This window comes from Dipodomys spectabilis, unplaced genomic scaffold (genome assembly GCF_019054845.1).
Source record: "Dipodomys spectabilis isolate Male_0828 unplaced genomic scaffold, ASM1905484v1 ptg000215l, whole genome shotgun sequence".
Lineage (NCBI taxonomy): Eukaryota > Metazoa > Chordata > Mammalia > Rodentia > Heteromyidae > Dipodomys > Dipodomys spectabilis.
This window is the reverse complement of record NW_024870892.1, coordinates 8,180,913-8,198,474: the sequence shown is the minus strand read 5'-3', so window position 1 is coordinate 8,198,474 and position 17,562 is coordinate 8,180,913. Positions and strand designations below refer to the sequence as shown.

Sequence of the window (17,562 nt, the reverse complement as noted above, 5' to 3'; positions counted from 1 at the left end):
ACTTTGAATTCAAGCTGGGCACTGGTGCCTTATGCCTGTAATCCTAGCTATTCAGGAGACTGACATGTGAGGATTTCAATTCAAAGCCAGCCTGGGCAGGAAAGTCTGTGAGACTCTTACCTTTAATTAACTACCCAAAAAAGCCAGAAGTGGAGCTGTCACACAAGTGATGGAGCCCTAGCCTTGAACAAAAAGTTCAGGGATAGTGCCCAGGCCCAGAGTTCAAGCCCCAGGACTGGGAAAAAACAAAAACAAGAATACCATAGAAATCAGCCTAAATGCATAAAGTAGAAATGCCTAAAGTAGAAAAAGAGAACTGGAATATTGCTAGTGGTAGAGCTCCTGCAGGCATGTATAAGGTCCTGAATTTTGGGCTTAGTGGTAGAGTGCTTGCCTTGCATGCATGAGGCCCTGGGTTTGATTCCTCAGCACCACATAAGCAGAAAAATCCGGAAGTGGCACTATGGCTCAAGTGGTAGAGTATTAGCCTTGAGCTGAAGAGCTGAGGGACTGCCCAGGCCCAGAGTTTAGGCCCCATGACCAGCAAAAAAAAAAAAAAAAAAGGTCCAGAATTTAGTGTCTACAACCACAGGGAGAAAGGGATGGGGGAAGAGGGAGCAAGATGACCTGAGAAGAAGCAGTAGGGCGCCTGCCTAAAAGCCTGAAGCCTCCTAGTTTACATTTTGAATGCTTCAACTACCTCCCTCCCTGCCCCACTCCCTAAAAGGATATAGATGAAACTAATATTTATTAGTGTACATTATTTGTGTGACCTTTCCACACATGTATACAATGTACCCTCAGTTTAGTTTTTACAGTAACTTAATAGAAATAATAATAGTGAACTGGGTGCTGGTGGCTCATGCCTGAACTCAGGAGGCTGAGATCTGAAGATCATGGTTCAAAGCTACCTCGCACAGGAAGATCCTTGAGACTCATTTCTAATTAGCCACCCAAAAGGCACAAGTGGAACTGTGGCTCAAGGTAGAATGTTAGCTTTGGGCAAAAAGTCAGGGACAGTTGCCCAGGCTCTGAATTCAAGCTTCAAGAGCAGCAAAGAGAAAAAAAATGTAGTTTAAATAGCTTCTATCAGAAACTTAAATGAAGAATTATCCAGTTTGTTTGACATCAGAACAACCTTAATAACAAAATCAGGAATAACATTCTGAGAATGGGTAATTACAAGCTATTTTCAGTAATAAGACTGAGAAAGCCAGGTGCTGGTGGCTCATGCCTGTAGTAGCTAGGGCTATTCAAGATGCTGAGGTCTGAGGAGCGCGCAGTTCAAAGTCAGCCCAGGCAGAAAAGTCTGTGAGACTCTTATCTCCAATAAACTACTCAGAAAAAGCTGGAAATGGTTCTGTGGCTCAAGTGTGATAAGAGTCCTAGCCTTGAGCCAAAGATGCTCAGGGACAGCGCCCAGGACCATAGTTCAAGCCCCAGGACTGGAACACACACACACACACACACACACAAGACTTCAAAGGTTTTAAAGATGAATACAAGATACAAAATGCAAACTTTAGCAAACTAGATGCAGTAAAAGTCCTTAGTTTGACCAAAAAATAATATATATATATACCTCATGCATATTGGAACCGTAAGGTACTTTGCCTTTGAGATGGAGGAACAAAACAAGGTACATCTAAGGATGAGTGCTACCAAATAAAACAGTGCAACAAAACTGAATTTTTTAATGTTATTTTTTGTTTTATCAAAAATATGAAATACAGCCGGGCGCCAGTGGCTCACGCCTGTAATCCTAGCTACTCAGGAGGCTGAGATCTGAGGATCACGATTCAAAGCCAACCCAGGCAGGAAAGTCCATGAGACTCTTATCTCCAATAAACTACCAGAAAACTGGAAGTGGTGCTATATGGCTCAAGCAGTAGAGCACTCATCTTGAGCTGAAGAGCTGAGGGACAGTGTCCAAGTCCAGAGTTCAAACCCCACAACTGACAAAAAAAAAAAAGAAATACTTAGAATAAATAAAAGATGTATGATATTTTCATAGAGAAAGCAGCTCATTGGGATATAGGAAAGAAGACCTGACATGTCTTCAGTAAATAGTCCTAGGAGAACTGGTTAGCTATATGGAAGAAAAGTATTGTGATCCCTACCTCACACTATATATAAAAATCAGTTTCAAGTGGATTATAGATTTCAATTGTAAAGGCAAAAGATAGAATTAAATATGACTATAGGGGAGCTAAGTCATAAACATGTTACTAAAAAGTGATAAAAGTAGATTGTTTATACTAAAAAGAATTTCTTTGCCATTGACTCACACAGTGTAGGCTACTTAGAAGGCAGAAATTTGCAAAACCCCTTCTTAGCCCACAGCTCTGTATTGTGGGTGGTACTGCACACTGGCTGCATAACTAATGTGGGAGGCTGGGGTCCCAAGATTGTGAGGGTCAAGGTTGATGCCAAGCTGGGCAGAAAAGACCAAGACTCCTATCTTCATGGAGGGTAGCTGGACACATGGTACATGTTCATTACTCTAGCAACAATGTGAACCTCAAATAGGCAAGAAGTAAGATTCTATCCTAAAACTAACAAGCAGAAAATGATGAGAAATGTGACTCAAGTGGTAGAGCCTACCAATCATGAGGCCCTAAGTTCAACTTCAGTGCCACACACACATACACACACACAAATCTGGTCATACAAAATACCACTAAGGAAAGTAGGCAGTTTGCGTTCTGGATGAGTATCTTAAAAATAGCTGACAAAAGCCAAGTGTGGGCCTGTAATCCTAGCTACTTGGAGGTGGAGATTGGAATCCTAAAATTTGAGTCCCAGCCTGGGCAAAGAAAATTTTGCATGACTCCATCATGACCAGTCTCAGCATGGTGATACATGCCTGCCATCTCAACTAAATGGGAAGCAAAAGTATGTCTCTCATCTGGCCCACATGGAATAGCACAGGTAGAATTACAAAACTAAGTGACTCAGGCATAAAGCAAAAACCTGTCTCAAAAAATAGCTGACATATGGGCAGGTGGAGTAATTTCAGTGGTGCCCTCCCTTCCTAGCAAGTTTGAGGCCCTGAGTGTAATCCCTAGTAAAAATAAAACAGACAAAGCTTGTATCTCTAAAGCATTCCTACAAAACAAAAGGAAGCCTCTTGGGAAAATGACTTGAAGCACTTCATGAAAGGATATCCAAAGAGCTAGTGAAAATATACAGTGTCTGTCTCACTTATCAGGAAGCTGAAGTCTGCAGTGACAGAACACCCAGCAAATCCACCCTGTAGGTTGGGTAAAGAAGACACAGCAACATAGTGGGGGTGGGCACCACAGGTTCTCACAATATTAAATTGAAGGTGCATACACAGTGACAGGTCTGGGATATGTGCCTATGAGTATAGAAACACTATTACTTGTGATGAGAAAACTGGAAACAGCCGAAGCATTCACCTATATGTTACATTCATCTACAAATTACTGGAATTCACATGGCTCAGAAATGAACCAGCTGGAGCTGCACATCTACTGGAATGAGTCTTGTAGACACTACGTCCAAACAGCCAAACCAAACAATATGTCAAGTTTCCTTTATGTCATACCCAAGGGCACTGTGAAGGAGAGTGCTCTGAAGGCTATTGGAAGTAGACAAGAGCAGGAGAGTGAGCAGTATCTCACTGAGAGGGGGAGGAGCTGCAATGGGGAAGCTCTCAGCTTCTGGCCCTTGGGCCCAATGTCCTGGCACCATCCTTGACATGGGTAGTGCTGGTACTTAAGATCACCTTCAGGCTGGGTACCAGTGGCTCACCCCTATAATCCTAGCTACTCAGGAGGCTGAGATCTGAGGACATGGTTCAAAGCTATCCTGGGCAGGAAAGTCTGAGATTCTTATCTCCAATAAACGAACAGAAAACTGGAAGTAGACTGTGGCTCAAGTGGTAGAGTGCTAGCCTTAAGCTAAAGAACATAGGAACATTGCCCAGGCCCAGAGTTCAAGCCCTCTGACTGACAAAAAAAAAAATATCACTTTCAGGAGTCTGTTACACTGAGTGTCTGTCCCCTTCTCGTGTATTCATGGACTTTTCTGACTGTTGAGGGGTCTCCAGTTCATTTTTGGTTTTTCCTTAGCTCTGCTATACTCGTTAAGTGTAGCAGTTCTGGTCTTGTGCAGTTGAAAAGATTTTGCTTAATTGTTTTTAAACATTTTACCTTGAAGATCAATACATGCTTTTGCTGAGCTGTTGGGGGTTTTTGTTGTTTGTTTTTTCAGAGCTGGGGATGGAACCCAGGGCCTTCCACGTGCAAAGCAAGTGTTCTGCTACCATACTTAGTCATACCCTTAGCTCAGGCTGATTATTTTAAAGGTTTTTTTTTTCTTTTGAAAGGAAATCAGCAGTACTGATTTCATAACACTTGAATATTTTAAATCCAGCTTGCAAAAAAAAAGGGGGGGTGATGCTAGAAAGGTGGCTCAGTGGTAGAGTGCTTGCCTGGCATGCATGAAGCCCTGGGCTCAATTCCTCAGCACCATATAAACAGAAAAAGCCGGAAGTGTTGCTGTGGCTCAAGTGGTAGAGTGCTAGCCTTGAGCTGAAGAGCTGAGGAACAGTGCCCAGGCCCAGAGTTCAAACTCCACGACCTACTAAATAAACAAATCCAACTTGCCACAACAAAGAGATCCTCAAAGAGCCAAAGTAGCTTGAGCGATGGTAGCTCACGCCTGTAATCCTAGCTACTCAGAAGGCTGAGATCTGAGGATCGCGGTTCAAAGCCAGCCTGGGCAGGAAAGTCCATGAGACTCTTACCTCCATAAACCACTAGAAAACTGGAAGTGGCGCTGTGGCTCAAGCGGTAGAGTGCTTGCCATGAGCTGAAGAGCGCAGGGACAGCGCCCAAGTCCAGAGTTCAAGCCCCACGACTGACAAAAAAACCAAAAAACGCCAAAGTAGTAAGGCTTCCCGTGTGGCAGGGCCCAGCAGCAACAGCTCTGTCTGGGCGCTAAGGACATGCTGTCTTTGCTCCCATTTTGTTGCTGTGCCATCCTCAGGGTCTTGGCTTCACTGTGATCAAAGCTGCAGAACAGACCACATCCAGCCCACACAGGAAAAGACAAATGTTGGGATTGTTTTTTTCCCTTGAGACAGAGTCACATTATAGTTGAGGTTGCCTGGAACTTGCTATGTAGCCCAGACAGGCTTCTGAGCTGTGGTACCAAATGCTTTGATGCAGGCATGTATCACCATTCCCAGACTGGTTTTTCATGACAGCATTACTGAGATACAATTCACATAACTTGCTCTCATATAAAGTCGTGGTTCAGTGGCTTCAGTGCATTCACAATCCATCTTAACAAGAAGGTGCCCACTGTGATGCCACTCACACCTTCCCCCATCCCTTAGGATTGATTCGGCCACACCGAAGGGAAGCCAGGGAGTGGGATGCAGGAGAAGGGTTGCTTGAGAGTCAGGCCTGCGAGTAACAAGCCCTTCTCTGTTGTCTCAGGTGTGATAGCACAGAAAAGCTGAGAGCTCTTCTGCCCAGATTGGAACAAGAGCTTAAGGACTCAGCAAAGTTCAAAGATTTTTATCAGTTTACCTTTACCTTTGCTAAGAATCCTGGACAAAAAGGTTTAGGTGAGTATAACCTCCAGGTTTGTAAGGAGCCAGATCTGAATGAGGTTATAAGTAGATGTGATCAACATGGCTTCACTACCGCTGTCTGGTCGTGATACTTGGTTTCTTTTCTCTGCTATCCATCATAATGCCAATAGTATATCTTAACTTTTGGTTGAAATATTTAAACCTTAGAGTATGAAGTAATTTGTTTTCCAAGTTATTTGATATTATTGTCTTAATTGGTTGAAGTCAACAGTCTGACTCTTTGAGACTTGCCAGCCAGGCCTGTGTGTGGTTGAGGTTCTGTTGAGATTAGCTAATTGAGGCCACTCTTGACAGCTCTGCAGAGTTAACTAACTTGGAACCACGTCTGCTGTGCATTGAGTTGCATCACAGCCCTTCTTCAGCGTTGCACAGCTGTGCTTGTGCTTCAGGTTTTAGCATAGTTCAGGGTTTTATTTTGTACCTGAATACTATATGGCTTATTTCTGGTTATCCTCTTCCCAGAAATGTGTGTTGACTTGTGCTTGATTATCTGGTAAATGTATCTGGCTGTGTTAAGCTGCGTGAAATCTTTTACAAGCCTGCAGGTAGGAGTTACCTGGGCTTTTAAGTAAATATTAATGAACAAGCATATTAGAAAGTATGTTTTGGCTGGGCGCCGGTGGCTCACGCCAATCCTAGCTACACAGGAGGCTGAGATCTGAGGATCACGGTTCAAAGCCAGCCTGGGCAGGAAAGTCCATGAGACTCTTATCTCCAATAAACCACTCAGAAAATCGGAAGTGGCACTGTGGCTCATGTAGTAGAGCACTAGCCTTGAGCTAAAGAGCTGAGGGACAGTGCCCAGGCCCAGAGTTCAAAGCCCCACACTGGACAGAAAAAGTATGCTTTGGAGGAAAAACTCCAGTAAAAGCAATATTATGTGATGACTAAAGATTTCATGGGAAACTAGAAAAGAATAGATAGGAAAGCCTTCCACAACCTGTGGTTTTCCAGCCTGATTTCCTCATGCTTGTGCATAAGTGTGCCATCTGCACAAACATTTCTTCTTGCCATCACTCCCATTTCTCCTGCTGCTGTCATCACATCAGACCCAGGGCAAAGAGCCCTCTTCCAGTCCTGGGGCAGGCACTGCCTTCATTGTCATGTTTTCTCTCTCTAGTGTTGGTCTCTAGGGTGTCTGTTTTTGCAGTACTACAGATAGAATTCATGTCATGATACATGCTAAACAAGTGTTGTGTCCCTTGAGCCACATCCTCAGTTCTTTTGCCTTTTAGTTTGTTTTTCAGCTAGGGTCTTAGGCTCACTTTGTTGAGGGTGGCCTTGCTCCTTGATCCTCCGCAGGAGGAGGCCTTCCCAAAAGCTTGAATTAGAGGTTTATAAACTTGAATTACAGGTACATGCCACCATGCTGAGCTTTGTAAACTAATTTCAATGTGGGTTCATTGAGTCAACAAGTATCTTGTTGAAGCTCCCCTGTCCTCAAGGCTGGTCCACCTTTCTCCCTGCATGCCTGCCTCTCAGATCAGCATTGATGCCCCTAGAACCAAGGACAGCCTGGAGGATTGTGTCAGGAAGCTACCTGAACAGATCCAATGAAATGTCAGTGTGGAAGTGGTGTCATTTCCTGTGAAAAAGTGTATTTGTAATCTCCATTCAGGAGATGCCAGGGACCAAGGGGCATAGTGTGGTGGATCACATAGTGTGACCCAGGTTCAGTTCTGAGCCCAAAAATGAGATCCAGGTGAACAAATGAGAAGTGAATGCTATCACCTTTCCACATGTTAAGGGATGCCCAGCTGTGATCTAGTGAAGCATTTGTAAAGAGATGATTGAGGCAAGCTAGTTTGTGAAGCTAGAAGTTAGCTGGGAATGTCTTTGCAAGGTCTGATCCTCACTGCCACATACATAGACAAGAAAGAGAGGGAAATCCATTGTATATCCCAGGTCACAAAAAAGAGAAGACATGTTTCCCTTGTTCTTTCTCTCTTTTCAGAGACTGACCTTTGCCGAACTGAGATAAAGAAAGAAGAGAGCCAGCCACATGGTACAAGCCCCTGACCCAGACAACTTGTGGCTGGCTAGTCCCTGCTTCCTGGGGGGGTGGGGAGGTTGTATTCTGGAAAGATCTTGCAAGCCCTTCCCAAGGGACTGGAAAGACCAAGAATCCTCAAGCCAAGTGGAGAGAAGGCTTTGGCCTCGGGACCTAATGAGGTTAGATTTTCAGGTGATTTCAGTGGTGCTGGTCAGGCAGAGAGCTAGACCCAGGCCTAACTGTCGCTCTATCTGTGCCACTTAGCTGTGGTGGTGGCATGCAGGAGTGCAAGGGAAGCTCGTCCCAGCATTCCTCAACAGCCCAGATAGGTCTGAAACAAGATGGGAGCTGCTTGTTAGAGTGGTTCAGCTAACTCTGTTGGGAGACTTGTGTTTACCAAGCATCAAGGTGCTTCACTAGGGGTTCTCTCCTGATCCGCATGTGGTCTCATCCCCATCCCCCCAGGGAGACCCAGTGGTTGCCTCTATACCTGCTTGGCACCCACAGACATCACCCTACTACTGCTGGACAGCCTGGTGTCCAGTAGGTCCTCCAGAACTGGAGTATGAAAACTGCCTTGTCACCGTCAGTGTCACCCATATGGTGAGATCCTGAGCATGAGAGGAGCCACCTGTCTTCCCTGGCCTCATTCACACATCAGTTTCTCCTGACTTGCTTTCTATAGCCCCTGCTCTTTGTTCTAACTTTTTCTTGGGATACTCAGCACCCATCTTTTACTCTTGGCTAAGAGCCAGTTTGCCTGCCTCAATCCATTAACTTGTTCAGGCTGCGGTGGTGATGTTCTCGTGGTCTAATAGTTGCTAGGCAGATGCTTTACATTTCATCTATGCCCCAATCCATACCTTATCCTTTTCATTTGCTTACTGGAATTTTTTTTTGGTCAGTTCTGGGGCTTGAATTCAGGGCCTGGCCACCATCCCTGAGCCTCTTTGTGTTCAAGGCTAACACTCTACAACTTGAGCCACAGTTCCACTTCTGGCCTTTTCTGAGTAGTTTATTGGAGATAAGAGTTTCATGGACTTTACTGCTCCTGCTGGCTTTGGACCATGATCCTCAGATCTCAACCTCCTGAATAGCTAGGATTACAGGTGTGAGCCCCTGTATGCCCAGCTTGGAATATTTATTGAAGAATGTTTTTTTTTCTCTTTAATTAGCTTACATAGAAGGAGAATTCCACTGTTACCTTTCCACACATGTTTACAATGTAAAATTATATTTTCTTTGGAAAAACAGGTCTTGTTAGCTGCACATACTCTTTTCTTTGTTTTTTTTGTTGTTGTTGTTGGTCGTGGGGCTTGAACTCTGGGCCTGGGCTCTGTCCCTCAGCTCTTCAGCTCAAGGCTAGCACTCTACCACTTGAGCCACATCACCACTTCTGGTTTACTGAGTGGTTTATTGGAGATAAGAGTCTCATGGCCTTTCCTGCCTGGGATGGCTTTGAATGGTGATCCTCAGGTCTCAGCCTCCTGAGTAGCTAGGATTACAAGCGTGAGCCACCAGCGCCCGGCTAGCTGCACATACTCTTTACCAGAGATGCAATCCATTCAGAAAGGTAGTCAAGAGGCGAGTTGGTGAGGAATGGGAGAAAATGAGGGGGAGGGGGTAACACTATTCAAAAAGAAATGTAACCCCTTTGTGCATCACCTTTACAATAAAATGAGAAAAAATATATAAAAATAAGTAAGTGACTTTAAAAATCTAATGAAATATACAGTGAACAATATAGGGGAAGATAAGATTATGGAAAAAATGAGCCCAGATACTTAAGTTGATAATTTGTTAAGTAATTTGACATTCATATAGTCTCCTGGCTCAAAGATGAGAGTACAGCTATATTCCCAGTTTTACTGCGTATTTGAATTATGTGGGAAGATTTTTTTTAAAGTTAGTATGCCTAGGTAACACTACTATTTCAATGAAAATGTTCAAAGCTAGGATCCAGACATTTTTGGTATCAAACTTTCCATGCAAAACTCATTTGTATGCAAGTTTGGGAAATACTGGCTAAAGGCATGTTTTCTTCAGGGCATAAAGTATCTTTTAAATAAAACATTCAACAATAATTTTTTAGAAAGGGCACAAAAGTTACACTGGGTTTTGGGCCATTATGTTTTAGTCCTTAATGAAAGAAGTTGGCTCCCAGAGGTTTACCTCAAAGTTAATGTTTTTCACATTTGTTTTCAGTTTGAACAGAGGGAAAGGGTTCTAACTCATTGCAGTTACGATCCTTTTTGAAGGTGGAGTTGTCAGGTGTGGCCAGAAGATTGCTTTTCAGGTTCCTTCATTGACTAAAGGACAACTCTTAGGCTTATCAAGGGTGTTTTCCTGCCCCAAACCTGGACCCACTTGTTTCTCCAAGAAGCCTTTCTTTATTTTTGTCCATCATAGGGCTTGAATTGAGCTCCTGGGCACTATCCCTGAGCTTTTGTGCTCTTTGAGCCACAGCCCCACTTCTGATTTTGTGGTGGTTAATTGGAGATAAGAGTCTCATGGAGGGCTGGGAAGGTGGCTCAGTGGTAGAGTGCTTGCCTTGCATGAATGAGGTCCTGGGTTCGATTCCTCAGCACCACATAAGCAAACAGAAAAAAAGCCGGAAGTAACGCTGTGGCTCAAGTGGTAGAGCGCTAGCCTTGAGCTGAAGAGCTGAGGGACAGCGCCCAGGCCCAGAGTTCAGGCCCCATGACCGGACCCCCCTCCCCCCCCAAAAAAAAAAGAGTCTCATGGATTTTCCTGCCCAGGCTGGCTTGAAATGGCTGTCCAAAGATCTCAGCCTCCTGAGTTGTAGGATTACAAGAATGAGTCAGCAGCACCTGGCATTTTTTGCTTTAAATTTTTTAAATTGTTACTATAAAGGTGATGCACAGAGAAATTAGAGTTGCATAAGTCAGGTAATGAGTGCATTGCTTTTTGGACAGTCTTACCCCTTCCCTCACTTTCTCCCAGTTTTTCCTTCCCCTCCCCACTAATAAGTTATATAGTTCATTTTCTTTTTTTGAAAAAAGATTTTAATTATTATAAAAGTGATGTAAAGAGCGGTTATAGTAACGTAAGTCAGATAAAGAGTACATTTCTTTTTGGACAGTGTTACCCTGCCCTCATTCTCTCCCAAGTTTTTCCCTTCTTTCCCCATCCACAATTTGTACAGTTCATTTTCAACATAATGGCTAGTGCGTACCACTGCTGCATTTGTTCATCCTTGTGCCTCCATTTCTCTGCTTCCCCTTACTCTCCCAAAGACAGATAAAGAAAACAATAAAAAAAAAAAAAAAACAGCCGGGCGCTGGTGGCTCACGCCTGTAATCCTAGCTACTCAGGAGGCTGAGATCTGAGGATCACGGTTCAAAGCCAGCCCGGGCAGGTAAGACCGTGAGACTCCTATCTCCAATAAACCACCAGAAAACCGGACGTGGCGCTGTAGCTCAAGTGGTAGAGCGCTCGCCTTGAGCTGAAGAGCTGAGGGACAGCGCCCAGGCCCAGAGTTCAAGCCCCACGACCAACAAAAAAAAAAAAAAAAAAAACACTCTTATTTCCATTTCTTGGAGTTCATTTCGATAAAGGTTATTTTATATGATCAGAAGCACACAGGCATTGCACCTTTGCATTCTTCCCATCAGAGTAGCCTCCTTTGGTCTCACCGTGTGTGTGAATACCTAGAGACCTATATAATTTATCATGTCCCGGTGTATTTTAGCTTCTGCATATGAGAGAAAACATGTGCCGTCTGTGTCTCTGAACTGTGCTTTCCTCAGTTAACACAGTTTGTTCTAGATCCATCCATTCCCTGCAAATGACATAATATTCTTCTAATCACTGTGTAAAATTCCATTGTATATAGGTACCACATTTTTCAGATCCACTTACCTATTATAGGCATCTGGACTGTTTTCACATCTTGGCTATTGTGAACATGGATGTGCAAGTGTTGTTATGGTATCCTGGCTTGTGTTCTGCTAGATTCCCTGGAGTAGTATGGCTGGAAAATCATGTTTAGTTTTTTGAGGAACCTCCAGACTGCTGTCCAAAGTAGTTGTATCAGTTTACATTCCTACCAATAGGGTTTCTTTTTCCCCACATCCCTGCTAACACTTGTTTGAATTCACAATGTTGGCCAGTTTGACTGGGGTGAGATTATAACTCAGAGGTGTTTTGATTTACATTTCCTTTATGGCAAAGTATGGTGAACATTTCCTTAAATCAACATGCTTTTTAATTCCAAAATAATTTCCAAGAGAATGTAAATTAGGGTTTAAAATAACTGCCCAATTTTAAGATGCAAAGTTCAGACTGGGGATGTAGCTCCGAGATAGAGGATCTGCTTATCATGCACAAGACTCTGGGTTAGATCCCCAGTGCCTCACAATAATAATAATAATAATATAATACAAAGATGAAATTACATAGTTTATTTTCTTTTTCTGTGAGCATTTCAAAGAAGTTCAAGATAAGATTAAGAAGTGATTTTTTAACATTTTGAGATACAGATCTTGATAAATTCAGCCTCTTTCATATATTTCTTTAAACATCAGGGAGGAGAATAGGCCAATAAAAGCCCCAACAAATTCATTGTTCTTTTATTAACAACTATTTTATTCTTTATTTCTTTGGATACTGAGATGTTTACCTGAACCATACACCAGAAAGTTGGAATTACTGAGTACAATTAGTGAATGTTTCTTTGCTCTGTATAGGTGATTGAGATAAAATTAAATTATATTAAGGAAAACAATACAAGCCTTGGCAGGAAAATGATTATAAAGTATCTGTGACTGTATTATAGGTGCACATGATCTCAAAGTTTTTGGGGAAGCTTTTTCAAAGCTATAAAGGGAAAATAGTTTTATGAATATAAATTAAAAGCAGAGCAGTTGACCTACCCTCTCCAGAATATACTTGTTGCATATTCTGTCTTCCAAAGAAAAGGCAGGAGTTGAACAGATGAGCATGTGGACTGCCACAGTTTCTAGAAGAGGTGTGCTTAGCAGGTGGAAATACCATCGAGTGCTTTATCCCGTTCTGTGTGTGTGTGTGTGTGTGTGCGTGTGCGCGCACGCACGTGTGAATGCACCCTCCATACCAAGATCGCATGACATGTACAATATTAGTGGGTTTTGAGACAGTCTCCTGAAGTGCTAGTCTTAAGTGACTCTCCTGCCTCAGTCTCCCAAGTGCTAAGACTACAAAGCACATGCCTTCTAGCTACTGTGTTTTTTTATTTTTTTGGGGGGGGGGGGGGTCCGGTCGTGGGGCCTGAACTCTGGGCCTGGGCACTGTCCCTCAGCTCTTCAGCTCAAAACTAGCGCTCTACCACTTGAGCCATAGCGCCACTTCCGGCTTTTTTTTTTTTTTTTGGGTCCGGTCGTGGGGCCTGAACTCTGGGCCTGGGCGCTGTCCCTCAGCTTTTCAGCTCAAGGCTAGCACTCTACCACTTGAGCCACAGCGCCACTTCCGGCTTTTTTCTTTTTGCTTATGTGGGGCTGAGGAATCGAACTCAGGGCCTCGAGCATGCAAGGCAAGCGCTCTACCACTGAGCCACCTTCCCAGCCCCCTTTTTCTTTTTTCTTTGTGCTTATGTGGTGCTGAGGAATCGAATGCAGGGCCTCATGCATGCAAGGCAAGTACTCTACCACTGAGCCACCTTCCCAGCCCTACTGTGTTGTTTTTATGTGAGATCATTTAACCTGAACTTAACTGATGGTCAGCCTAATCAATGGGGTAAAATTATTTGACTCTTTGATGTTTGTTTGTTTGATTGATGGATTGATTGTGTGTGTGTGTGTGTGTGTGTGTGTGTGTGTGTGTGTGTGTAAGAGAAAGCAGTTTGAGATTGATTGATTTTAGTGTTGGGATTTAACCCAGAGCCTCATGCGTGCTAGACGAGTACTCTACCAGTTAACTGCATCCTCAGCTGTTTCTTTCTATTGACTATATTAGAACAGTATCTTCTAGAGTCTGGAATCTAGATTTTTAAAAAAATTTTATTGTTATAATAAAGGTGATTTACAGAGGGATTACAGTTAAGATAGGTCAGATAAATAATATATTTCTTTTTAGACAATGTCACCTCTTTATTCTCTCAAAAATCTAGATTTTTGAGGAAGTTTGGGAGTCTAGATATTTGAGGAGGTTTCATAATTATTTGCCAATTTTTATGTTTTCTCTAAGATCCTTTTTTTTTGACAGAGGACAAATCTTTATGTAATCCTAAATGGAGCACTACAAGCATAAATTTTAAGTAATAATACCTTCTAACATTTTCTTAATCAAAAAGTAAGATTTTAAAAGAATTTTATGGAAGGAAAATTTCTGCCAAAATGATGTAACACTAGAATAGCCACTGCCCTGATTTCAGTCTCAAGTTTTGCTGTTTTGGTTTTGTCATTGTTACTTTGCCATTGGTCTAGTAGGACAATGTGACATTGCTACATACATTATATTAAATGATAAAAATGTATACATTTACGTTTTAGTCATGTGATTCGCACACCTCCATATCTGGTACTTTGTAAGAAAGGTTTCTAGGATCAAAACTAACCCAGAAGTACTAGATTATAAATGTATGCCATAAAACTTTATTTTTCTTTCCTCCCCAGGTTCTCCTTCATTTCCCAGTGTGAGCGCTTTACATCATTAAGATGAGTTGAATATAGATCTCACTTAATGTTCTTCCTAAGGGATAAGGATGTAGACTTATAAGCAGGACAAGACTAATCATCTTAGTCTTACACTTCGGGTCCCATAGGTAAGGTTTAGAGAGTCTTCCACATGTACTTACTCAGAACTCTGACTCTGTCTTCTTTCTGCTTGAGACTTCAGGGTGCTTAAGTCAGAGTACGTCTGTAACAACAATTGTAAACCCATAGGGAATAAGTGTCTTACCAAGATTGGTGTTCATCACTCAAGGTTTGCGTATTCAGTATCATTAATGATCAACCCTGGAAATCTCAAGTTAGATTTCCAACTTCCATAATATCTCTAAGTGGGGATTTAGCCAGATCTAGTAGCCTTGAAAAAGTATTTTGTGGGATATTTTCCATTTAAACTAATCTGTTACTTCAGTATATTTATTCATTTGTGCTTAACGTTAGTTTCTCTGATATATATACATAAACACTGTTTAGGAAATTACTTCAGCATAACTGTCATGAGCAGTGATGAGCAGTAAGTATTCAACATGATGAAGATAGTTTCAAGAATGAAATTTCTAAGCCCCTTTGTGTACTTGATATGTCAAGCATATAAAAAGTAGTGTTTATTAAATCAGTACTCAAATGAATTGAGGATACTGTTCTTTTATAGCCCTAAAAGCTCAGCATCTGTTTCTGTCAGATATCTTTAAGACCAAAACCTTTAAGCATACATTTGTATAGCAGTTGTGAAAACTCTGCTTTCCAGTTAGGGAAGAAAATGGAGACATTGGCTTTGACTGTTCAGCAAGTTAGATTTTTAAATCTCCTATATCAGTGAAAACAGTTACCTTGTGTGGGTTCATTTGTCTTGACTATGCAATAAGAAATTCAAAGTTCTTAGAATGCCTGTCTGACTTGCTCTAACTGTAAAACATTAGACTGTCTTTGCTTTTATAGTGACAAGGCAGGCCAATTGAAGAGCATCTGGTCCCCTCCCTTGTTTAATTTTCAGCCTTATCATTTGGAAAGGGTAGTGACCTATTTTTCAGAATAAATAAAATACATTAATACTAGCCAGATTAGGGTAAACTTAAAGAAATCCTGGTACAAGTGTGAATCTCCAAAACTGCTTGATTGGGAGATAACTACTTGCAGGTTTAAATAACACACAAATCCCTTTTTCAAGAAGCTTCCTTAAAGTTTATAAAATTATGTTACATAGATTACATTTGCAGGAACACTTGTGTAGAGATTGGGTCTTACATGACTTGGGTAAGGTTCCCAAACATTATTCATCAAGTAAATATCATTTTTGTTCAGTGGAAAAGAGTTTAAATTTTATTAACTACTCTTTCTCTTGTTTTTTCTTCCAGACTTAGAAATGGCTGTTGCATATTGGAAATTAGTATTATCTGGAAGGTTTAAATTTTTAGATCTGTGGAATACATTTCTGCTGGTAAGTGTCCCATCTCTTGCCACATAGAGGAAGGGGAGGTCAGCAATCATAAGGTGGAATGTAATCTAACTAACTCCCATCCACGGGAGTTTTAAATAAAGGAATTCGTGCAGAGCCACCCCCCCTGGACATGTGCAAGTGCTGCACAGCCCATTCTGCTATTGTGGAACGCTGCAGTGGCTCAGCTGAGTGGGAGGCTACTTATAGCTGGAGTTTCTGGGAGGGGGGCTGCAGACCTCAGTATACATAGCTAAAGAATTCTCCATTTCAGCTGAGAAACTTCAGATTCTTAAAAGTACCAAGACCACTTTTATTGCAAGTTGATACAGCTTAGGGCTTTGGCTCTGATCTTGTTGTAGAGAGCTGTCCTGGCCATTGTGTGTGTCTGTAGCCTAAAGCCATATTGAAATGTATTTTACTATGCCCAAGGAGGAAAGGAGGCTTTTATGGGTTTTGTAAACAAACACTGCAGCTCTGCAGGGCCCTTTCTGGTAGGGCAGCAGGGGCAGCCACTGACTGAGCTGGTGTCCTGACTCCAGCAAGACAGTCCTTGTGGTGACAAGAGATGCCTAGCCCTGCTGTGCTGCCTGGATGGCATGGCCTGCAGCCTTGCTGAGGAGCTCTGCTCCTCTCCTCTGTTTAGGACCCCAGTCAGCACGCTCTGCTCTTCTTCTCTGTTGAGGACCCCAGTCAGCACACTCTACTTTTCTTTGCTTAGGACCCCAGTTAACATACTCTGCTCCTCTCCTCTGTTTAGGACCTCAGTCAGCACGCTCTGCTCCTCTCCTCTAAGACCCCAGTCAACACACTCTGCTTTCCTCTGTTTAGGACCCTAGTCAGCATGCTCTGCTCTGCCACTGGCAAATCTTGTGGCCTTGAGCATGTTACTTCTTGGTACCTTGGTTTCTTCATCTACTGATAGCACACACACACTGCATGGCCTGTGGAAAGCAAGAGACTCTCTGAGGGTGTGGTAAAATCCTGCAGATATGGAGGAGGCCTCCCAGCAAGGGTTTCCTTACATTGTGTGTCATGTTACTTTTCTTAAAATATTCAGTGGTTGGTAACACTATGCTTGAGAATCTATTACTCCTCACTGGGGTCGCACCTAAACTGGAGTTCCCCAGAGAACCTTACACTCATGGGCACAGAGATAGAAAGGTGCCACAGCATGGTAGAGACCCCAAAACTCTGGAACAAACCCAGTGATTATGGAATGGGAGTAGATGTGGAAGATGAGACTGTGAACAGACTAGAACACAATGACAGCACAGTGAGAGTGGATGAACTAGGTTTTTTTTTTTGGGTCCGGTCGTGGGGCCTGAACTCTGGGCCTGGGTGCTGTCCCTCAGCTCTTCAGCTCAAGGCTAGCACTCTACCACTTGAGCCACAGTGCCACTTCCGGCTTTTTTCTTTATGTGGTGCTGAGGAATCGAACCCAGGGCCTCAGGCATGCAAGGCAAGCGCTCTACCACTGAGCCACCTTCCCAGCCCCTGAACTAGGTTTTCATGTTAGTCTGGCTACTTCTCAAATATAGTACTGGGTGGGAGAAAACCAGGTTGTTGAAGGTTACCTAGAATTCTGTAGAAATTAGTGTTTTTAAATGTAAGACAAGGGCTTGGAATGTGGCTTAGTGGTAGAGTGCTTGCCTAGCATGTATGAAGTCCTGGGTTATATTCCTTAGTACCACATACCCAGAAAAAGCCAGAAGTACTGTGACTCAAGTGGTAGGATACTAGCCTTGAGCAAAGAGAGGCTCAGGGACAGAGTCCAGGCCCTGCTTGAGCTCAAGCCCCAGGACCTAAATAAATAAATAAATAAATAAATGACAAGTAC

General features: G+C 42.7%; 1 protein-coding gene across 3 annotated transcripts in view; it reads left to right on the top strand.

Moving 5' to 3' along the window:
• The window catches only part of Dcun1d2 (defective in cullin neddylation 1 domain containing 2), a 32,828-nt gene that overhangs the window by 11,401 nt on the left and 3,865 nt on the right, over positions 1-17,562 (top strand). For all 3 annotated transcript variants that reach the window (XM_042697279.1, XM_042697278.1, XM_042697277.1), the window contains 2 exons: positions 5,472-5,602; positions 15,643-15,725. In XM_042697279.1, coding sequence (XP_042553213.1) covers positions 5,472-5,602; positions 15,643-15,725 — 214 coding nt within the window. The remainder of the gene's footprint in view (positions 1-5,471; positions 5,603-15,642; positions 15,726-17,562) is intronic.